A 24,954-nucleotide genomic window follows, 5' to 3' on the forward strand; every position below is an offset into this window, starting at 1 on the left:
ACAGCACTAACAATTTCTGCGACCGGAGTGAACTTGGGGGTGGGAGCGAAGTTGAGACCTTTCTGCAAAACCGAGACCGCATCATCACTCAACACCATGCCACTCAAATTGATGACTGTCTTGCACGGAACCTGCAGAGATGGTTTGTCAAGGAGACGTGAGAACTTAGCTGTCTGACGTCCCGTAGCCTTCTTATGGGCGGAATCAGCTGAGTTTGTGACCGCATTGTCAATATACAAAATTACCGACGTTTCGGTCCCTGTTTCAAGTGACCCACAGTAAACAAAAACACCCTTAGGAAGGTCACTTGCAACAGGGACCGAAATGTCGGTAGTTTTATATTTTGACAATGCGGTCACAATTTCAGAAAAAAATTATTGAATAGTTTAGTCTCCTTTGTCAACCTTCTACAGCATTTGTTAAAAAGTTTCCACATTTCAATCGGTGTACAAAGATTTTCCTTCCATTTCAGTCGGTACTAAGATTATCCTCCATTATCACCGTCGACGCTTCATCATCACTATGATTTAGGGTTTCTGTCATTTCCTTAAATCGCTTCAGGCAAATGCCGGGATGGTTCCTTTGAAGGAGAACGTCCGATTTCCTTCCCCATCCTTACCTAATCCGATGGGATCGGTGACCTCGCTGATTGGTCCCATCCCCCGAATCAACCAACCAACCATCATCACTGTTTGGTGGAGGATGTGTCACTGCAGCAAACATGCGGTAGAACTATCTGACTTCTTCTCTATCCCTGTATTCCTACGTTAGTTCCCGATTTTTTATTTCCTTCCACAGATATATGCAGAAGCGAAAGTCCAGCCGCAAGGAAATGTTTCGGGAAACTCCATTTTTATACTTTTAATTGTAGCCAGTTTTCGGTACCACCCAGGCATCTCATCTCTCAGTTCAGAAAAAGTCCTCCACGTTTCTTCTGACTTGGCTCTGGAAGCAAAGCAAATAAAACAGGAAATCTCTTCGTCTGTGCTTCCGATGTCAACGTATATGGTATACGGTTGTTTGAGCTGTTTCGAACAACTGTAAAATGCTCTATCCATAAGAGCAATTACATATTCACACGAGATCTCCTCCGCTTCTTCACCAGGATTATTTTGTCACCAGCAGACCCAAAGTCAGTTTTGAAAAAAACTTTTACCTTCTGTCTGCTTCAAAATGTCAGCCCTTAGTTAAATCTCGGAACTAGTACTTAGAGTTCTGGGTCGTTGCAGTAGCTTTACTTCTTGCTTTACACAATTCAGTCTTTGAGTTCTCATAGTTTCGCATATTTACGAGGAAATCTAAACTTTTATCGGCTGCTGGTGAACGGCTGGCGTAAACCAGCAGTGAGGAAGATTCTAATCGGAAAACGCACGATGCAAAACTGGTTGCTCGGAAGTCCTACGGTAGCAGCGGCTCCTAAAAATAAAGGTCAGAAAGGCCAGAAAGCCCACGTAGCCACACTACTGAAAGTATCGGCAGGCAGCAGAACTTTGCAGAAGTACCGTGATTCTCAACAGGGACTGGTCATTAAAAGTCTCTACTTGCCTACTTGCCTATTTGTCTGGTGGCTGATTAGCCCAAAGACCTGAGTTTAAAAATTATTTCGTGTAACTGTTGGCAGCTCAGGAAATGGTGGAGTCGGAAGGTTGTCCTGGTAGGGCGTAGGAGGCGAACTGTGCCCTTTAGGGAGGAGGTGGTCTGAGGGTGCGTATTTCGGAAGTTTGTAGTCAGGAATCAGTAGTTGTTCTCCAATGGAAAGTTCAGGAGGTGTTCAGAAGTGTTCCCGGGTTCGATTCCCGGCGAGGTCAGGGATTTTCTCTGCCTCGTGATGACTGGGTGTTGTGTGATGTCGTCCTTAGGTTAGTTAGGTTTAAGTAGTTCTAAGTGCTAGGGGACTGATGACTATAGATATTAAGTCCCATAGTGCTCAGAGCCATTTGAACCATTTTTTTTCAGAAGTGTTTAGGAAGAGGCCACCTAACAGAGTTGTCATAATCTACTAGTTAAGAGATATAATCTTATGTTAAAGATTTAACACAGTATGACAAGTATAACAGTTACAAACTGTGTATACATTTGGGGTAGCGTAACTCACCACACGTAAATTACCCAGTTCACAATATGCAGAAAGGTATAACTTTTTTGAAAGCACGTAATTTTCTCCCATTGCCACACATAAGGTTGAAATTCGGCTCAGAGGTGCCTACAGCCTTCATATGTAATGGCACACAATCGTGGCGCCCTGTGACGTCAGACTAGGCCTTGGCGAAGCCTCAAACAGCAAGTTATGGATACAAGCGAAAAAAAGGCCGCAGCTCGGAAGTTCATGCGACGTACAAGGTGGGTTAATGATGTCACACTGGCACCAAATTTCACCACAATTCTGCCCAACGCTACTATGGACGTGTCACACGATGGGAAGGTCGTCACATCCCCTCTCACCCACCTTTCACCCTTTCTTTTGATGCCTTTGCGATGGAGGACATCTTTGAAATCGCGCGGTTTTCTTATGGGTGGCCTAGAAAAACATTTCAGACACACTGTTACTGAGAAAAGGCTTCAGTTGGTGGCATAAAGGCCGTCCATGGAGCGACCCATTCACTTGTGTCGTTGATTCCTACGCGTTTCGCTGTCGAAAGCGACATTTCACAGTGTGATGAAAAACAGGACGACATTCCTGAGCACGTTCGACACTGCTGACTTCCCACCTGCTCCAGACGATTCAATCACACTGATGTTGTTGGGTTGCAACACCGCTGATCATATTCTGACCCCTTTGGGTGTAGTGATGTGCCCTCTTTGCATGATATACAGGGCTGTTTCACTAGGGACCGTTCCAAACCATTCCACGAAACTTGAATGCCTTCCGAATCAGCAAAGGGTGTTTATGCTTGTTCAGTCCTGTTTCGCGCTGTTCTGTGGCGTGATCATGGACGAGTGCAACATTGACCTGTGCGAAAATAAAACGGTTCAGCGCCTCTGCAAAAGCCCCCAGTTCGGCAACATCTTCGGTGACACCTATGCAACTTTGTTGTGCACTTTACAAAGTACCTGTCATACACTTCGACAGTCATTCAGCTGAGGTGTGGCTCTTGGCTGCTCTAACGCCTGAAGGCAGGCAACCCTTTCGGCACCTCTTAGGCGACAGCCTCCTCACAAAATGAAAGAAAATCAGTTGATCTCTTACTAAATTTTCATTGCTCCTGCAGGAAAACTGCAGCATCCTGCATGACGATGCACACGGTATCCACATACACCACGGAATGTATATGCAATATTATTGCATTTCTACAACACACAGTTCAGAAGATGCGGCACTGTAAACACTGAGATGATGGTAGATCAGCTTTTGCTTAAAATGAAGCATAATTTACCAAACTATATATATTTTTCCAGCGTTTGACAAGCTCCTAGCGACTTCCAAGATACTTATAATTGCAATAATTTCAAACCTTTTCTGAGGTTTTTCTCGTTTACATGCACTTTTGAAGGTGTTATATACACGAGAGTTAGATTCTACAGAGAATGGGGAGTTTAAAGTGGAGAGAAAATTACCCATACTATACTCGTCCAGCATTTCATAATGAGAACACTTTAGCGATTTTCTGCAAAATTCAAGCATAATTTCCAAGCTTTAGTAAAGTTTTCTTCGCTTACATTTTTAGCGTGAAATATTTAACATATGAACTTATTTGTAAATAAATCATACGTTTGAAGCTGTTTATACAAGGGGATTCGATTCTTTAAGGAATCAGGAGTTTAGTAGTGTAGAAGAAGTTACTGCATTATCAGTAGACTTACAAGGCAGCGTCATACGCGTCTGTTAATAGTAGACTGCCAGCCAGAAGTCCATTACAACGCAGCTCTCTTGAATGTGCTACAAAAGCATCAAAACACGACCACCTTATTACGACATTCTAATTTTTTTTCTTTATTGATTTTCAATTCCCCCGGAAGGGGGCAGGCTGGCAGCAGCCTAGTACGCTGCTTTACAGCCTTTTTTAAAAACGGAAGAAGAAAAGAAACAAGAAACACAGGCGATAAAACGGTGACTTAAAGTGTAAAACGGCGGAAAAATGCAGAAAGTTAAAACAGAAAGCAAAAGGGGTTGGCAACGTTAATAAAAGACACAGGAATCAGACAAGTAACATAGTACACACACAATTAAAAAACATGGTGACAGTCTGGTTTCTGTTCGCAAGCGATAAAAAAATCACACCCCACGACAGTATGATGGCCGTTCGCAACACTTCCCAAAAGACACAGTGCAGAACACTCACTGTAAAACACTGCACGAAAATGGCAGCACAAAGATGACACTCCAGAACCAAAGGCAGATGGGGGGGGGGGCTGGAGGAGGGGTAAAAACAAGGAGGGAGGAGGGAAAAAACGAAAGGGGGGAACCAAGGAGGGAGAGGACTCATAAGGGGGGAGAGGGTCAGGGCAGATGGGAGAGGGAATGAGAAGAGGCAGAGGAGGGAAATCCAAAAGGACTCGGGGGAGAGAAGGGGCCAGGGGGAGGGGATGTGGGGCAAAAAGAGGATGGTAGGGGGGGGGGGGGGGAAGAGGGAGCCCGGGAAAAGGACAGAGGAAAGGAGGGCGAGTGAGGATCAGAGTTGGTAGGAGGGATAAATGGAGGGAGAGAGGGCATCATCCGGGAGGGGGAGTTGATGGAAGCCACCTTGGGAAAGGAGATGAAGGGTGTAGAGATGGAGGGTAGGGGGGATACAACAGTGAAGACGTGGCAGGGGGCGGGGATGGGAGAGGAGAGGAGCAACTAGGGGGTGAGGGGGATCAAGGCGGCGGGAGGTGTAGAGGATGCGGATATGTTCGAGGAATAGGAGCAGATGGGGGAAAGGAATGAGATCATAGAGGATCCGCATGGGGGACGGGAGGCGTATACGAAAGGCGAGGCGGAGTGCATGACGCTCAAGGATCTGGAGGGACTTATAGAATTTGGGGAGGGGGGCAGATATCCAGGCGGGACTGTCATAACAGAGGATGGGACGGATTTAGGATTTGTAGGTGTGGAGGATGGTAGAGGGGTGCAACCCCCATGTCTGGCCAGAGAGGAGTTTGAGGAGTCGGAGATGGTTGTGGGCTTTGAATTGGATGGAGCGGAGATGAGGGATCCAGTTGAGGTGACGGTCAATGGTGAGGCCAAGGTAGGTGAGTAGGTCAGGGTGGGGGTGAGGTGGACAGGACGGACGCAGGCAGTAAGGGAGAAATTCAGGTGCCGGAAGGAGCGAGTGGTACGACCTATGATGATTGCCTGGGTCTTGGAAGGATTGATTTTCAGGAGCCACTGGTTACACCATGCAGCAAAAAGGTCAAGGTGGTTCTGGAGAAGGCGTTGGAGGGTAGGAGCGAGGGCGAGGATGCGGTGTCATCATCATATTGCAAGAGGTGTACTGGAGGGGGGGGGGGGGGGGGGTTGGGGCATATCCGCCGTGTACAGGAGGTAGAGGAGAGGGGAGAGGACAGAGCCCTGGGGCACACCTGCAGAGGGGTAGAAGGAGTGGGAATTGGCATTATGGATGGTAACATAGGAGGGACACGACATTCTAAGTACTGGAAACACTTATATGGCCACAACGCTACAGATCGTGTGACGAGAATCTGTAGAGTAATATAGAAAATTTTTAACATCGGTTTAGTATTAAATGGCACCAAATTAATAAGATTTTGCATGTTTCAGTTCAGTGTTATTACTCTCTTACAATGGGTTTCATTTCGAGAAGCTCAGTATTTGATCTTAATTTTCATTATTTTATATTTGGAACGCTCTCATTTGACTGCGTATGCCGCTTACCGAGAAATGTGTACGTAGTCGGAGTGACAGTGGCGTCACTAAGACGATTACGAGAATTGTGCCCAGACAGAGTGTGTGGAATATGAACGGAAAATTTGCTGTAGGTGCCAACTGTAGCGGGAGGAAATGTCGAAATATTGAGTGAGGTTTTCTAAAGGATCCCACAAAGAATTTCTTTTGCATGGATACTAACAGCTGCAATTACCAACATCAACCGTAAAGAAAAATGGATGGCAGCGAGCCGGCCGGAGTGGTCGAGGAGTTCTAGGCACTACAGTCTGGAACCGCGCGACCGCTACGGTCACAGGTTCGAATCCTGCCTCGGGCATGGATGTGTGTGATGTCCTTAGGTTAGTTAGGTTTAAGTAGTTCTAAGTTCTAGAGGACTGATGACCTCAGAAGTTAGGTACCATAGTGGTCAGAGCCATTTGAACAATTTTTTTGACGGCAGCTGAACAGTGGATGAATACCGATCGGTGAAGAGGCAGCAGTTTTATCGGAATTCTTCAGTTACGAACAGAATGAGATGTTTCCGGAATTAATCATTTTACGAATCGCGACTTAGCATTCAAAAAAATTCTCTGCTGCCATTGACATCAAGTATGATGCCACTTGTAAAAACTCTTGGAAAGAGCATGAGTTCGATCGAGGCTTCTGCGATTATCCCGTAGCCTATGACATGATCTATTTTTGTACTCTGAATGAATTATTAGAAGACACGGTGCTATAATACGACCGAGCGACGTGGTGCAATGGTTTGCACACTGGACTCGCATTCGAGAGGACGATGGTCAAATCCCGCCTCTGGCCATCCTGATTTAGGTTTCCCGTGGATTCCATAAATCGCTTCAGGCAAATGCTCGGATGGTTCCTTTGATAGGGCATGGCCGACTTCCTTCCCCATCCTTCCCTAATGCGATGCGACCGGTGACCTCGCTGTTTGGTCTCTTCCCCCGAAATCAACCCAACACAGCCAGAATATGTCGAGCAACTAGTGAACTGAACAAGTTACAGCAAGGAAGAGAAGATGCTCGACTGACTGATTTTTATATCAACCATATACAGGGCTATTACAAATGATTGAAGCGATTTCATAAATTCACTGTAACTCCATTCATTGACATCTGGTCACGACACACTACAGATACATAGAAAAACTCATAAAGTTTTGTTCGGCTGAAGCCGCACTTCAGGTTTCTGCCACCAGAGCGCTCGAGAGCGCAGTGAGACAAAATGGCGACAGGAGCCGAGAAAGCGTATGTCGTGCTTGAAATGCACTCACATCAGTCAGTCATAACAGTGCAACGACACTTCAGGACGCAGTTCAACAAAGATCCACCAACTGCTAACTCCATTCGGCGATGGTATGCGCAGTTTAAAGCCTCTGGATGCCTCTGTAAGGGGAAATCAACGGGTCGGCCTGCAGTGAGCGAAGAAACGGTTGAACGCGTGCGGGCAAGTTTCACGCGTAGCCCTCGGAAGTCGACGAATAAAGCAAGCAGGGAGCTAAACGTACCACAACCGACGGTTTGGAAAATCTTACGGAAAAGGCTCAAGCAGAAGCCTTACCGTGTACAATTGCTACAAGCCCTGACACCCGATGACAAAGTCAAACGCTTTGAATTTTCGGCGCGGTTGCAACAGCTCATGGAAGAGGATGCGTTCAGTGCGAAACTTGTTTTCAGTGATGAAGCAACATTTTTTCTTAATGGTGAAGTGAACAGACACAATGTGCGAATCTGGGTGGTAGAGAATCCTCACGCATTCGTGCAGAAAATTCGCAATTCACCAAAAGTTAACGTGTTTTGTGCAATCTCACGGTTTAAAGTTTAAGGCCCCTTTTTCTTCTGTGAAAAAAACGTTACAGGACACGTGTATCTGGACATGCTGGAAAATTGGCTCATGCCACAACTGGAGACCGACAGCGCCGACTTCATCTTTCAACAGGATGGTGTTCCACCGCAGTTCCATCATAATGTTCGGCATTTCTTAAACAGGAGATTGGAAAACCGATGGATCTGTCATGGTGGAGATCATGATCAGCAATTCATGTCATGGCCTCCACGATCTCCCGACTTAACCCCATGCGATTTCTTTCTGTAGGGTTATGTGAAAGATTCAGTGTTTAAACCTCCTCTACCAAGAAACGTGCCAGAACTGCGAGCTCGCATCAACGATGCTTTCGAACTCATTGATGGGGACATGCTGCGCCGAGTGTGGGAGGAACTTAATTATCGGTTTGATGTCTGTCGAATCACTAATGGGGCACATATCGAACATTTGTGAATGCCTAAAAAAACTTTTTGAGTTTTTGTATGTGTGTGCAAAGCATTGTGAAAGTATCTCAATTAATAAAGTTATTGTAGAACTGTGAAATCGCTTCAATCATTTGTGATAACCCTGTACACCGTCTTGTTCACAAGGCCTCCCTTTTCATAGCAACTGCCTATGTCTCCTCCAGTGAGGTGTCGACAAGGCCAAAGTTAACGTCATCCCACTCTCAGCAACGTTACACCTTGGTTCACCTCAACACTCTACAGGCCTCCTTATGGCATGTGGCAGAGGGGCCGTTGGGTTCCTTAACCGTTTACCCCCTATCCTTTCCCAAGAGCGAATAGAAAGCGGGTAGTGTGATTATCATTAAAAATCTGTATGAGATACGTTTTCCCCATTTACACCATCAGTGCCTTTTTTTAACATACATAATATGTGGATCGACTCATCTTAGGTTACGCGTTCTTGTAAACTTCAACTGTAAACCTCTCCACATTGCACATTGCGCATTTGTACGTGGCGAAACGTGCTGCCTTTTTTTGTTTTTCTTTTTTTCCTACCCTATTTCTCCTCCCTGGTAAGGATTTCACACTGACTACCAGTACTTATGTATCAGCATCAACTTAATACTATCGGAACCCACAGCGGATCAGCCTGGCGTAGTGTGCAGCATGGGACGGGACGACCGCTGACAGAAGAAATGTAAGAAGGAGACTTGTAGTCCAACGTGTTTTTAGTCCAACTGCGCTCGTAGACTTTTCAGCCTTTTAACGTTATGATATAAGTTTTACAATCTGATGATGAGAGCACTGTCTCTCTAAACGTGTTGTTTAATTGAGTGTAAAACAAAAATACACTTGAATGCTATCAATTATTTCTGACATGATATAACAACCGTTACCTCACATTCCTAAAGGGTAATGTTACTCGTACATAAATATTTCCAAATTTACGTTGTCTGTGTATGTTATTAAAATGCATGGGGCTTCCTTACTGATAACATTCAATTCATCTAGAGAAGGCATGACCACGGCATGCGGGACTTCCACGTGTGCAGGCAGCTGGCGGCCCGAAGTCCGGCCTGCCTCGGCTTTGCTCGGTCGTTCTCGGAAGTACTCGGAACAACGCGACATTTCACGGAGTATTGCTGTGTGGCAGTTTTCGGTCGGCACAACTCTCTTCATTTTGGCAGAATCGTGGTGTCTGCGCTGTTTACCCTTTACTATTCGTTCACGGTATGAAGGACGTTCAAAGATCCAGCGACTGTTTGCTCAAAAGCTGGCAGTCTAGCGATCTATCGCCACAAGCCTGGGAATGACAGAAGAGAGGGACGATAATGCTCAATACATACCATGTAGTCGCATAAGCGACGAGTATTGCAAATTTGCTATGAAGCGATATCACAGTACCATGCAGAAAAATTGTGAAGATTTAGTAAGCAATGAAAGAGCAAAAAATTACAACTCTCCACAGATGGAAGTCATTGTTCTGTGCACCAGGAAACTATTTGTGCTAAATTTGCAAGCATGTAGCACGTGAAGAAATTGTTGGAACGAATTGTAAAATTTCTGAAGTCACACGCATTATTCCGCTGTAAGTTGCAACAGTCTTCGATGGAAATGAACGAAGAGTTGGAGACTTTATATATTCCCGTGAAGTACGTTGGTCAAGTCAAGGGACATCCTTTCGACTTAATACTTGCTGTTGTTGAATTTATGGACGAAAAAGAGGTGCAGGCCTCGCATTTTAGGTGGGCTTGACTACACATAGCCCACAGTGTGACACTGCACTGTGAGAAACAACATCTTTCTGGTCTGATGGCGATACATTTAAAAAGAAAACTGCACTGCAGAAGGGACACATTCTGACAACACAATCCATTTCTCTGAGCTCACTGATGTGTAATGAACACGTCAGGTATAAAGAATTTATCGTGGCCTTGAAAGAATTACAAGGATAGTTTCCTTAAGGTTTTGAGAACACTACCAATCAATCTTACATCTGTTTTCGAGTCCACGTGTAGTTTCAGTTGAAAGCGCCCCTGTGCATGTGCAGTTGCAAAAGATTGACCTGCGGAGTAATTCCCGTTTTAAAGCCAAACCCCTTAAATACTAAAACTATCTAGGAGGTCTCCATTGCTTTCCTCAGGTAGAGTTTCCACGTCTCCATACTGAGTTTACAAAAGTTCTACAATATTTCGATCAACATATGTGTGTGAAAGACTTTTTCCGATTATGAAACTATATGAATTACGATTATGGGAACTTGAATGCGAAAAATCTGAGAAATTGTCTACGCCTGTCCATATGCGAATAGGACTCATACAGTGAGGATTCCGTATAAACTGAATTATGTATATAGATATCTCATCAATAGGTTTTCAAGAGTGAATTTGTATCAAAATATGCGACATAAATGACCTATCTTTTGATCGCAATCACTTAATAGCTGTAACCACCAAGAGCCTGGGGGATTGGGGGGGGGGGGGGGGGGGAGGCATGTGCCAGCCAGGCTTAGAGCTATGGCACTTGTGCCAGGGCACGGTTCATTAACCGAATTCTTAGCTACCCCTGATCTTGAGCAATACTGCAGATCTAATTCACAGTCTAAAATACACTGAGAAGTTGCGAAGTAAACAACGTCAGTATCGCGAAAACCAGTTCACCACACGAATCAAGGCATAGCAGTATAATCAGAATTCCCACTACTAGCACAGTAGAAAATGTTCTGATGTTATGCAGTGGAAAACTGTATTCCATCTGTAATATATATTGTAATATTGTTTCCTGATCAAAGTGAGGATTACAGAGAGAGAAAATTTGCTGTGGGGAATAAATCACAGAGCTCTTGATGATGAGGTATAAAAGGAAATATTTTATCTGATGTCATACGTAGGTATGTATAATGAATATTAGTGATGACGAAGTACAGTAGATGAGGAAGATGTGGAAATATCTCACCATAATTACCGTGCATACCATTACGTGGAGAGTAAAAATAGGAGTTTAAGTGATACATCTTTTTTTTGTAAGAAAAACACCTTCTTCCTTCCTCCCTAGAATGGGGTTTGTGTGCGTGTTTGTTTTGTGAAGTTTTTATTAGATGTTGACATAGCTGATTAGTCTTAGACAGCTATGGTTCCGATTGCAGCTATTACTTGCAACTAGGTTCAATCATTTGTAATACTCTCCAATCAATATCATTAATAATTTTTTGTAGTTACATATTTTCTTCGCCCGCAAATCTAAATTGGGAGAGGAATTTTTCTGGAAGAAAATGTTAGGTGATGGCGGTACATAGCATCAGACTGAAGACCCTTTAAGTATTAAAATATGATTGCAGCCCTTAAATATTTAATTTGAGAGTTTTGCGCTATTTGTTTGTGTGCTTGCCTAGGATTTCATCCTGGTGAGGTTAGTTTCGATCTTTTAGGCCTTACTTTGATTATCAAAGGCCTGTTTTTGTTTTTTAAGGTTTTGCATCTCAAAAAAGGTTCTAATGGTTCTGAGCATTATGGGACTTAGAAGGGTCATCAGTCCCCTAGAACTTAGAACTACTTAAACCTAACTAACCTAAGGACAGCACACACATCCATGCCCGAGGCAGGATTCGAACCTGCGACCGTAGCGGTCGCGCGGTTCCAGGTTGTAGCGCCTAGAACCGCTCGGCCACGCCGGCCGGCTTTTGCATCTCAACAGGTAAAAACGGAACCCTTGTAGGAGCACTTTGTTGTCCACCTGTCTGTCTGCCCACCAGTTAAGACATCTTTAGATGTGCAGTCTCTTGGAGGCGTAAAAGGTTAAAGCTACTAAGTTACTGCAATCAAAAATAGGTCATGTATGTCACATATTTTGTTACATATTCACTCTTGAAAATCTTTGGATGAGCTATTTTAATACATAACTCAGTTTATAGGCAATCCTCACCGTGCGACTCCTATTCACATTTCTCCGGTTTTTCTTAAACCACATGTGTTTACGCACTGAAATAGCACTGAGACAATTTTAGAGTCCACAGTGATGTTTTTCGGTTCTTGCTTAATATTTTACCCAACCTATCTTCAGGAGTTACAATATTGGTCATTCTGGTTTCGATCTTCTACGTCTAATTTGGAATGTCAGTGACCTGTTGTTTTTAGGCGTGAAAACAGCACTGAAACACTTAATTTAGAATTACACAGTCATGTTTCAGGCATCAATTTGACGAATGTGTGTGTAAACTACCATCATGGTACTTGATATAACCACTGTGATATTCGATATGGCAGTTTTTTTGAGATGATTATGTTTGTTTTGCCGATAATTTAGAATACAGTGACATTTGACAAACAATGTAGACAGTAGGGAAACCTAACATTGTCAGGAAGGAGACGGCGGTCTTAACATTCTTTACTGAATAATAAGAAGTAATATAAAAAACCTTTTACTGCGTAGACCGCGATTTACATTATACGATTAAAACGTGATGACTAGTTCCGTCTGCGTACAACAACCATCTTCAGGTCGGTCAAGTAGCAGGAACGAGTTGAATATTCCCTGAAAAGCACCATCTTTTGCAACAGTTATGCAGTGACATGCATTCGTGTAACAAGGTCAGCAAGACTAGGACACTGCGCTGTTAAAAGCATCATCGTAAGCGAGCCAAGTACTCAACCATAATCTCACAAGATGCAGGTAATAAAGGAGGAAAATGGCCAGTTTTTACTTACGCAACTTTCTTATCTGCAGTTTGCGAGATTATGGTTTACAACCTTACTCGCAATGATCCTTTTAACAGCATATTGTCCCAGTCTTGTTGGCCCGTAATACGATTGCAAGTCATTACATGGCTGTTGTTAACGGTAAGGTCTTCCAATGCATCTTCAACTCGGTTTTTTTATCATTTGAACAGTACGAATATGGTCGGTTTATGCAAACGAAAGTAGTCATCACTTTTTAATTGTACAACTTAAGTTGCGGTTTAGGTGGTAAAATCTTTTTATATTAAAAATTTTTATTCAGCAACATAGATGTGTTAAAAATTAATCTGAGCCTGTGCTATGCCTCGCGCTATGGTACAGCAATTGGACTGTGAATGTTTCAGCAGTGCAACCACCTGTTGGTGAAGACAGGCAGCAGAGGACATAAATCGCCATTGATGTTATTTCTCAGTTTTGACATTTTGCAGAATATTATGTAAAGAAAAACTTATGTCGACAACTGTAATACTAATTCTTTAATTACATTGCAAAAGCAAACATTTCTTTTTAACTTTTTATGGAGAGTACCTCTAAATACAATTTAATATTCCACAACGAATTATATATAGCTTCCAATGAAATTCACAGATTCGATCGTCCTTCACTGCTGATGATCAGCTCCTGAACCTCGCCCATCTCCTATTGAAACATCCCAACAACTGTAAATCCGTCATCTTTGCTTCCCTTGACCTAGGGAAAGCATATGACCGTATATGTCATTCCGGTCTCCTTTTCAAACTCCAGATGTACGCACTTCCAGTCAACTATGGCCGCCTTCTTGCAGCCTTCCTCTCCAATCACCCATCCTATGTCATTGTTAACAACACCAATACCTGTATCTTCCACTCCCCTGCAGGAGTCCCTCAAGGTTCCATTCTCTCCCATCTTCTTTACGTCTTAGACACTGCTGATATGACCAAACCACCTCCTCCCATCCACCTCTTTCAGTATCTTAATGACACCGCTTTCTTCTATCTCTGTCCTATGCTCCAGAAATCCCAACAATCCCTCCTAATTCTCATCAGAGGACACGTCATGCACACCTTTTGTCTCCACGACTTCTACTTCACTGTTTATGACCATCTCATCCTGCTAACAAACGCACTAAATTACCTTGGACTAACCTTCGACTGGCAACTAATATGGAACTCTCACCTACTAACCTTCCAATGGAAAGCTCACAATGGACTAACTGGCAGAACATGGGACTCCACCCCTCCACTGTTCTTTACACATACATATCCCTGATCTCCCCCATCCTTTCCTGTGCAAATTTTGCATAGATATTCACCCAACTCAAGTTCTATAAGTCCCTCCAGATCCTTGAAAGCCATGCTTTCTGCCTTGGTTTCCAGATCTGCTTATCTTTCCCCACAAGGATCCTTTACCAATTCATCAATTCCCCCCCCCCCCCCCAAATCACTCTCTTTGATTACCTCCAAATAACCTACACCATCTGTAAATTTGACTCCTAAAAGTATATTGTGCCACACTCCTTTTCAATTCTAGTGTACTGGCGCACCTCTATCTGCACATCCTACTCACCCTTCACCTGCACACTCTTCATGCCCTCTTCCAAAGAAATTTGAATCCCTTCCCTCTCCCAGACCACAAACTCTATGCTAACAAATAGCCACCTGCCAGCTCTGTGTCCACCCCACCCAATCCACCGTCCCCCAAATTGCTCCCTCCTCATCCTCTCCCCATACCACACCTCATCCTTTTCCCCTTCCCTGTCGCTCCCACCCCGTTTTCTTCTCAAATTGATAAATCCTAATTCCAGCCATCCCTCTGTCCTTGTACCCCACAGGTTTAGTCTTCACCCCCACCACTCCCTTACCTCTCTTTTAGAATTTGCACCTCTGCCATCGTCGATTTTTTTTCACTTATGGCATTTTTTTAAAAATTAGCAACTCCTACCATCTTGATTTTTAAATTTCACGACAACTTTTAAACTTCTTGCCATCTTAAACATAGGAAATTAGCCTATTTAAATTTCCTGCCAAGTTTTGAATTTCCTTCCATTGTATACGGAAGGCAATTGGCCTACTTTGAATTTCCGACCAGCCTCCATCTCATATTTTTAATTTCCCCCTACAAGCAATCTGTGGCGCCAACTAGCGGCAGAAACTTGATCTATGCACGGAAAATTTAATAAATAGACAACTCTGCTCCATCCAGTAGTTAACTGCGAATCGTGAAATCGAATAATAATGGGTCTTTCTGCTTATTTATGTGAAGTTCGTTTCATTGGTTACGCTACTCCTTGCGATAACTGAAAATAACAGATAAACTCAGACACTTTGCTAGCGTTCTGCTGAGTCTAGTCAATGATTCTGTGCTGTGTTTTCGCAAGGAGAGTCCCTAGTCACGAAGACACCGTAAGAGGCCCCAGTGCACCAGCACATCCTTAGCAGTCACCTGTAGATTGTAGAAAGCCTCATTGCTGAATATCCAATGAACAATGAACGATCCTGGCAGACATAATTGTTTGCCAGAAAAGTTTCCCCTGGCATATTTGGAGGCATTACAACAGCTATGGAGAATATCATACATGATGTACTTGACAATATTTTGGCAAGAATAGTGGTTCATTTATGCTGGAGCTCAGCTGATGGCACCTCACTGCTCACTGGTCACACAGGCATCTTGTTCTTCAGCTGTTCGCATTTCTAGCTCAATGGATTACTTGCAGTGTGTGGAGCTAGAACAGTGTTCTACACAACGACTGACACCAGTAATAGTGATTCATGCACCAAAAAAAAAATGTTGTTGTTGACAGGTAGAAAGAAGAAGAGAAATGGATGCACCCTTTGAATGTAGACGACCCACAATGCAGGTACTTTCATCTGGTCTAACAGCAGCTGAAAAGTTATACAGAGAACTTTTACAAACCATTAAGAATGTCGTAACAAGATGTCCAGTTTATTTTAAATCACATCAAACAAGAATAGTTTAAGATAATGTAATAGCTGACGGATTTGGGATGCAGGGGAGCACCGTGCATCGTGAACCCAACAGCGTCAGATTGTAAATTGATTTATTATGGCTCCCTGACACGGCTCAATACAGGAAGCGGCAGTGTGGCTCAGGCATGTAGCACCCCTGACATTCTGACAGCGCACATCATTGTCTGGGCAGTGGCTCGTGACGTAACTGCCTCTGCCAGCAGTGACTTCGGGTCAGGGCCGTCTCGGCTAGCTGTGGCTGCGTGTGTTGTCCACTGTTAAGCAGGCAGCACGCAGGTGACGTAATGGCAGTAGCCGACTGCCCCCACTGATGGCTGGCTAGCTGCTTCCCAGGACCAATGCTGGTCACTGGCCTGATGTGACGATGGCTCCGGGACTGTGGTTAAAGCATAGACTGCCGTGATGTTTCCAGCCTCTTCCACTTAGGTACTGCTGTTCACCTGTTCCCACACCTGCCGAGGCCGGACCTTTGTTCTATTTCATAAAGCATAAAGACTGTGCCTGCCTGGGCTGGTGTTACTGCAAACCACCTCTACTTGGTGGAATACATTACCTTCTCTTTAACAAAACCAGTCCCTCAGGTTGCTTTAAACTACATTATCCATATGAAAACTAGGGTGATATGTTCCTTGGCGATTAGCCCAGTCGCCGGCCGGTGTGGCCGTGTGTTTCTAGGCGCTTCAGTCTGGAAGCGCTTGAACGCTACGGTCGCTGGTTCGAATCCTGCCTCGGGCATGGACGTTGTGATGTCCTTAAGATAGTTAGGTTTAAGTAGTTCTAAGTTCTAGGGTACTGATCACCACTGATGTTAAGTCCCATAGTGCTCAGAGCCATTTGAACCATTTTTTTGATTAGTCCAGTCAGCTTTAGTCCACTCTTTACTCAAAACTGCTCTACTACTACGTCTACTCACGCACTACTTTTCCTAAACTACGTTAGTTCATTTTTAGCTTAACTTAACTTTCAGTTATAATTCCTGTTACTGCCTCTTAGGCTCTGGGAATCCAATCCACTAGGATGTGACTAGTGCCTGGGTCTGAACTTTGTCTTGTGTTTCACTCCTAGGACATGTAAACAAGGCCTACACTCGTCAGAGTAAAAGGTGCTGCCATACTTGGTATAACAATGGTCTAGATTGTTTCTCTGTTGTACTGGTTCTCTTTGTGCTGATCCACATGCTGCATGAATATCTCCATAGGATTCGGCCCTCCTGCTCGTTAACGAGCTGTCTATGAACTGGTTCAACATTGTCAGATTCGTAGTGGTAATACTTCCATAGAGTCCTCTGGCCAATGCAACTGAGGCTGTGAAAAGTCCAGATAGGTTATTCCCGAAACTGTTGCATGCAGATAGAAAGCAGGCTTTACTGTTTCGCATGATGTCCCATTTATTAGGAACCGACTTCCTTGTAACTCTAGACTTTTTGCTGCTATAACCTTCTTCTTTCCATAGCAACTGGCTACTAATATCACAGGTTGAGTACAACAAATGTGCCTCAACCTGCTGGAAGTACAGCAGTTGCAATCCTATCCCATTTCTGACCTAACTGTAACTTTGCAGGAATGCTGACTCTCGCCCACTACTCTGGTTGAACAGAATGTAACTTCACTCCAGAAACACCTCTGTAATTCTGCTTCTTCAATTTCAACTTGCCTGCTCTTGTCCTTTGCAATCAGTAACAACTGCTGCACTCTTACCCTGACAAACTTCTTCAGCATCCACCACATGACAGGATATGCATGGACTGTGTAACATTGGAACCATGCCTGTTTCCATGCTACAGGAACGGAAAGTGAAATGAACACCTTTGTTTAATCGATCCTTGCTTCAGCAGTGGCTAGATTAAGAATAGAAAGGCAAGTTTGTATGGTAGGCTCGATGACCGACTTTAATTCAGGTGGTAGTGCTTTTTACACTTTTCCTAGTCTCTCCAGGTACTGATCTGCTGACAGCAAGTTTCATAGATTCACGCAATTTCGATACCTCGGAGGTTGGCCTATGACACTTGTAACGTTACCACCTCATTGACCTCCTGACCCTAGGGCGACGGTTACAATATCTGCATGCTGGGGCGAAAGATAATTGTTTGGACACTTTAAAATTATACAGAAGACTCGTAAACGAAGCTCAATTGGCAAGGAGGTGATTTGACAGTATCTCCTTGAGTGGAATTCGGAAATTTCTTGAGGATGAATACACAATATTCCGAAATACTTCTACAGGCGGTTGAGGGATGCATTTCGAAATATGATGACAGTTTCAGACTGCTTATCTCTGCTTCCCTCAGAATAGCAATCGCAATTCATATTCTTAATTTACTGCAAATTCTTCCAAGAATGGGCTGCTATTTAGTCGACTTTGAAGTATCGTAATAAATACGGCCAACAACTAAAAGGTAAACACCTCATCCTCAGGCTGTGATGTGAGTGTTACAGCTTGAAAGAATCAAATATTATTAACCAATAGTTAACCTGCAATGGTCTGAGAACCGTTGCATACCGAAACCACATGCTAAACCCAAATATAGGGTCTCTTATTTTTTATGTTACAAGTAAGACGTTTTCCGAAAAACTACTTCAGCAGCTTTGCTTCGTGTACATACAGTACGTTCTTCCAGCAGCGCAGCAGATGCCTCAGCTTGCTAAACATGTAGATCATGGGTGTATTTTCCTTACTTTTTCTCAATTTGTACTACCTTAGACAGTGTCCGATACATACTGAATTATTCACACAAACATACAGCCATGTTTTGCGTACAGTATTTCCGCTGTTTGTAAGCCTGTTACTTACATCACACTCTGTTCACATCATTGCCATGAGATTTCACTCCAAACTCTGCTTCAGCGTGAAACACATACCACCCATGCTTCGAAACAACTTTCCTGGAGTGCTGTGATAGCATCGTGAAAGTAAGACATGAAAAAATTATAGGCATTTATTGCTAGTGGACATTGATTTAAATGGGAAAGGTTTGATAAAAGATTGTGGCAGATGCGTTGACCACTGCGCCGTGTGGAGCTGTGGTCATCACCGCTGCAAGGACTACTCGAACACGCGAGCCGTCAGACAAATTCTCAACCATTCCATACACTTCGAATGTAGCGCCCCTCGCCCATTATCATCACTCGCGGCATTTCGCCGATTCCCATAAGAGTTCGGGCCTTGTGCGCATCCACTCTGAAGAGATCATTGGCCGTCCTCTCCCCAGTTATGCACATGTGGCGTCTTTTCTTTTGGACATGTGCGAAAGAACAGGCACCGCACACATATACACTCCAAGAAATGGAAAAATGAACACATTGACACCGGTGTGTCAGACCCACCATACTTGCTTCGGACACTGCGAGTGGGCTGTACAAGCAATGATCACACGCACGGCACAGCGGACACACCAGGAACCGCGGTGTTGGCTGTCGAATGGCGCTAGCTGCACAGCATTTGTGCACCGCCGCCGTCAGTGTCAGCCAGTTTGCCGTGGCATACGGAGCTCCATCGCGGTCTTTAACACTGGTAGCATGCCGGTGACAGCGTGGACGTGAACCGTATGTGCAGTTGACGGGCTTTGAGCGAGGGCGTATAGTGGGCATGCGGGAGACCGGGTGGACGTACCGCCGAATTGCTCAACACGTGGGGCGTGAGGTCTCCACAGTACATCGATGTTGTCGCCAGTGGTCGGCGGAAGGTGCACGTGCCCGTCGACCTGGGACCGGACCGCAGCGACGCACGGATGCACGCCAAGACCATTGGATCCTACGCAGTGCCGTAGGGGACCGCACCGCCACTTCCCAGCAAATTAGGGACACTGTTGCTCCTGGGGTAAGACGAGGACCATTCGCAACCGTCTCCATGAAGCTGGGCTACGGTCCCGCACACCGTTATGCCGTCTTCCGCTCACGCCCCAACATCGTGCAGCCCGCCTCCAGTGGTGTCGCGACAGGCGTGAATCGAGGGACGAATGGAGACGTGTCGTCTTCAGCGATGAGAGTCGCTTCTGCCTTGGTGCCAATGATGGTCGTATGCGTATTTGGCGCCGTGCAGGTGAGCGCCACAATCAGGACTGCATACGACCGAGGCACACAGGGCCAACACCCGGCATCATGGTGTGGGGAGCGATCTCCTACACTGGCCGTACACCTCTGGTGATCGTCGAGGGGACACTGAATAGTGCACGGTACATCCAAACCGTCATCGAACCCATCGTTCTACCATTCCTAGACCGGCAAGGGAACTTGCTGTTTCAACAGGACAATGCACGTCCGCATGTATCCCGTGCCACCCAACGTGCTCTAGAAGGTGTAAGTCAACTACCCTGGCCAGCAAGATCTCCGGATCTGTCCCCCATTGAGCATGTTTGGGACTGGATGAAGCGTCGTCTCACGCGGTCTGCACGTCCAGCACGAACGCTGGTCCAACTGAGGCACCAGGTGGAAATGGCATGGCAAGCCGTTCCACAAGACTACATCCAGCATCTCTACGATCGTCTCCATGGGAGAATAGCAGCCTGCATTGCTGCGAAAGGTGGATATACACTGTACTAGTGCCGACATTGTGCATGCTCTGTTGCCTGTGTCTATGTGCCTGTGGTTCTGTCAGTGTGATCATGTGATGTATCTGACCCCAGGAATGTGTCAATAAAGTTTCCCCTTCCTGGGACAATGAATTCACGGTGTTCATATTTCAATTTCCAGGAGTGTATTATATGAGGGTGATGATGACATTCAGCTTCTTTATCTTGTTCTCTGAATTTTATTGTACTCAATGGCCCACGAATGAAATACTGTACAGGAGATAAGTCGTCTAGTATACTATAAAACGTGAGCAAAGAGTTTATTGTTTTGGATAGAATGAAACGTTATACCTCGGAAGGCATACTGTGCACTTGGTAATAAGTTAATAATCATTTCTTTTTGTAGGATATCAAGAATTTCCTTGACGGTGCAACAGATGGTGTGATTTACTTCAGCTTCGGCAGCAATGTGAAGGGCAGCACGTTGCCAGAGGACAAAAGACGGGCGTTCCTCGAAGCCTTCGCACAGCTGCCTCAGCGGGTGCTCTGGAAGTGGGAGGTGGACAGCCTGCCTGGACAGCCGGAGAACGTCATGATAGCCAAGTGGCTGCCCCAGCAGGACGTCTTGGGTAAGCTTCTGTACAGTGCAACAGTTCTTTTAGGTACAGCGTTGTAAAAGACACGTGTCCTACTTCCATTTTCGCTTTTCCAGCACATCCAAACATTCGTCTGTTCATTACTCAGGGAGGACTCCAGAGCATGAATGAAGCAAGTTACTTCGCAGTGCCTCTCATTGGCATTCCTTTCTTTGCTGATCAGCACCACAATGTGGCTAAGATGGTGCATGCTGGTATAGGCTACCGCCTGCTGTTCAGAGATGTCACTACCGATACTGTTCTGAAAGCCATTCACACAGTTCTTGGCAATGAAAGGTAAGGTTACTTGTCAACGTTTTAGAACGAAAAATTAATGTTTCACATACATCCACGAACTAACGTTTTTGTTAAATCAAACAGAAACATTTGTATACAGATCATGCTGTTTGTACCTCGCTATGTTCAACTCTAAATTGATTCTAAACTCTAAGTTGATTCTAAACTGGTTGAAATTAAAATATCAGCAATCACTTTTTTTAACTGTTGTAACTTCCTATCTTTTGTGCACCATAATTAATTGTGTCGGTTTCAATGTTATTTATCTCCTTTGCATCACATAAACACATCTGAACCTAAAATAATGGACTGCGTATGGGACGCTATTAACTAAGATGTCTAACGTAATAACTAGTTTGACGTGCTACAAAATGGGCTCTAAGCGGCTCGATTTGAAATATAACGATCAGCATACAAACATCTTTTGATGTACGATGAATAGTTTGATATTAATCCGTAATGTCTTGCATACTAAAAATAGTAAGTTTTCTTTAACCTCAGTCATAGCTATAAGAAAAATACCACCTGCAATACATTCGCATTTCGCTAATTTGCATCCATACGTTAAGTCTGTTATCCGCGTTCGAGGTAGCCTGTGGTGGAGGGATAGCGTCTTTGACAAACAGCCAAGCATTATGGGTCCGCATTACAGCCCAGCTATTGTCCAAATTTTGGCATCAGCAATGGCGACTGGGGACTCCCGCTCTAAGGAGTAACCCTCGTTCTTCCAACGACCTTGTCTAAGAGGGCCAGATACTGGATTAGTTGACCATTCGGATCTGCAAGAGTGGACTGTGAAGTGAGAGGTAAGAGTAAGAAAAAGATTGAACATTCAACAAAAGCGTAACTTCCGATGAGTCGGAGTGCTAGGAAAACTAGAACATCTGAAATAGATATGTATTGACTCAGTCTAGTTATAGTGGGGTAACTGAAGTGAAATGGAAACAAGGTTTCCTAGTCAGACGAATATAGCATAATATCTACAGCAGCAGAAATTGCTGGACGAGTAGGATTCGTTATGAATAAGAAGCTAGGACAGAGAGTGAGTTATTGTGAACAGTTCAGTAATAGTTCTCATCGAAGTCGACTGCAAAGTGCAAACCAGTGCCAACACCAATAGTTTAGGTACATATGCCGAAGAAGAAGAGATAGAAATTATATGATACAGAATGGGTATTTTAGAATGTAAAAAAATGATAATCTTATGATCATGGGCTGTTGTAACGTAGTAGAGGGGGAAGCAATAGAAAAAAGAATTCGGGACAGTACAGACTTGGTAATAGGAACGAGGAAGGAAGAAAACTAATTGAGTCTTCTGGTGAATTTCAGCAATGTAGTAAAATTAATTCACGAGATATACTTTACCTATTTTATGAACAGACTTCTTTCTGATAATTCTAATTTCTTTTGAACGTTTTATTCCCATATTTCAGTGGTATCTGTTCCTCGTCTTATGATGACGAAAATTGTTTCTAAAATAATCAGCTCGACTTTTCTATGTGTCATTAACATTCTAACTGATTAAACGTATTTTTCTATAAATTTCCATTCTCTACCTGTGAAATTTGCATCTATTCTGGTTCCTTTGCGTGCAGGAACTTCGAATATTATTTGCTCATGATACTATTTATTTCCTTATTCCACAGCTACCAGGAGAACATGAAGCGGTTCTCAGCGGTATTCCGCGAGCACCAGGAGAGGTCCCTGGACACTGCCGTGTGGTGGGTGGAGTACGTGATACGTCACAAGGGAGCTCCCCACCTGCGCAGCGCAGCCCTCGACCTCAGCTGGTGGCAGCTGCTTCTGCTCGACGTCATCGCATTCGTGGTTGCAGCGGCGTCCACTGCGGTTTACCTGCTGTACAAGGCAGCATGCTACTGCAGAACTTCAGCACGGGGTTTTCTCAAGCAGAAGACGTTGTGATGGGCAAAATTTTCCCATCATGGACATAAGAAATAATATTTCTTAGCACCTCATATAAACGCACCTGGACGTTAAAAATCGCCGGGGCTATTTGTGGATCCTGGCATGTGATATCTTGTCTTTACAGAATGTAACAGAAATTTATTCCTGTTGTGCAGGTTGCCTAAATATAATTTGTATTTATTTATTTCTTAAAATAATGGAACTGACAGTGTTTTCCTTCTAGTACAAAACGTACTTCATTTCATTTATATTAAACCACTTATGTAATAAACTTAATACTGTATTTCAACGATAATTAATAACTACTCCTGTTACAACAGGCGTAGGCTACATCTGACAAAATCGTTTCACAATTCGCTATCTCTTCGCCCATTTGGAATTGTGTCCCGCTATAACAGCTACTGAAATAAATTTACAAATTGCATAACGTACACTAAGCATAAAAGAGAAAAGCAGTCCTACCAAGATCAAAACAAACTATCTGTATATAGTGTAAGAGGTCCATGATTAAGGAATTTGTTGCTAGCGCACTCGAGCAGATGTAATTTCGATGGATTGCTCACGCGCTGCCTGCGATATGTAAGCTATAAGAGAATCTGAAACCAAAGACAGTGTTGACTGCAGTAGGAACTAAGTAGCAGTTGGAGTAAGTAGTTGCTAGCAAGCAGTCGTGTGTGCTGGAGTTGGCTGGGCTGGTCGTGGGAGCGATGGCGGTCAAGTTTATTTGATTCCGATGTAGTGACCAACAGTGCACATCCGACTGGCAAACCTTTTTGTGAATCAGACAATGGCCTAATGGTTACCGGTACCCAAAACGTGATACACGTATATACACCATCACACAGCACAGAGAATAAAGCAGCCAATTTTGGCATGGATCGAGTTATGGCATTATTGCTACAACTTAATGAAAAACACGACAACAATTTCAAACAACTTAATGAAAGTTTCAAACAGTCGAATTAAAAACACGACAGGTCGGTCAAACAAATTAATGAAAAACTTGACACCTCTATTGAACAGCTTACTGAACATATTACAGATCTAATAGAGGTTTTTGTTACATCTTTGTCGTTGTTGAACTCACTTCGAAATTTGTAACCTTCACTCCGTTACGCAAAGCTACTGCTAAATCTATTTCGAATGCATTTGTGAAACAATTTTTATTTCATGTAGGGCACGTATTGAAAATAATTTCCGACAATGGACCACAATTTCGATCTGCGATATGGACACGTATGTTACGAGCTAGAAACATTTCTCCTATCTACATATCCAAGTACCACGCTTCTTCGAACCCTTCTGAACTACTGATGAAAGAAATTGGTAAACTATGTAGAATTTACTGCCATAAAAAGCATATTGATTGGGATACACACATACTCTCATTCCAGGATGTAATTAACTCCATACCAAATGAATCTACTATGCTATCTCCGACTGTTATATTGAAAAATGTTGAACCACCTAACAAAATTAAAGAATTAGTATCCTTTCCTACATCTCGTCGACTACGCCACCATGAAATGATTGAGATTGCGCTGAACAACGTGCCGCAGAGCTCCGTAGAAGACAGCAAAAACAGGTTGGTACACGCCGTGAATTTCACATAGGACAGAAGATATTAGTACGCACACACTATTTATCCAACAGAGGAAAGAGTAGATGCAGTAAATTTGAGCTTCTACACGCAGGTTCATATAGAATTCGCAGCATTCCTCACCCCAATGTAGTACATGTCGAAATTTTGAGAACCAGAAAAAGCAAAGGCAATCACCATATTTCCAATATTAAAC

The 24,954-nt window shown here is 43.9% G+C and overlaps 1 protein-coding gene across 1 annotated transcript in view; it reads left to right on the forward strand.

Annotated features, from left to right (window-relative positions):
* The window catches only part of LOC126354860 (UDP-glycosyltransferase UGT5-like), a 67,997-nt gene extending 43,890 nt beyond the window's left edge, over positions 1–24,107 (forward strand). The window contains exons 5-7 of the mRNA XM_050004849.1: positions 20,707–20,929; positions 21,013–21,232; positions 22,879–24,107. Coding sequence (XP_049860806.1) covers positions 20,707–20,929; positions 21,013–21,232; positions 22,879–23,155 — 720 coding nt within the window. The 3' untranslated portion in view covers positions 23,156–24,107. The remainder of the gene's footprint in view (positions 1–20,706; positions 20,930–21,012; positions 21,233–22,878) is intronic.
* Positions 24,108–24,954: the final 847 nt, after the last annotated feature.

Source organism: Schistocerca gregaria, chromosome 3, assembly GCF_023897955.1.
Source record: "Schistocerca gregaria isolate iqSchGreg1 chromosome 3, iqSchGreg1.2, whole genome shotgun sequence".
Lineage (NCBI taxonomy): Eukaryota > Metazoa > Arthropoda > Insecta > Orthoptera > Acrididae > Schistocerca > Schistocerca gregaria.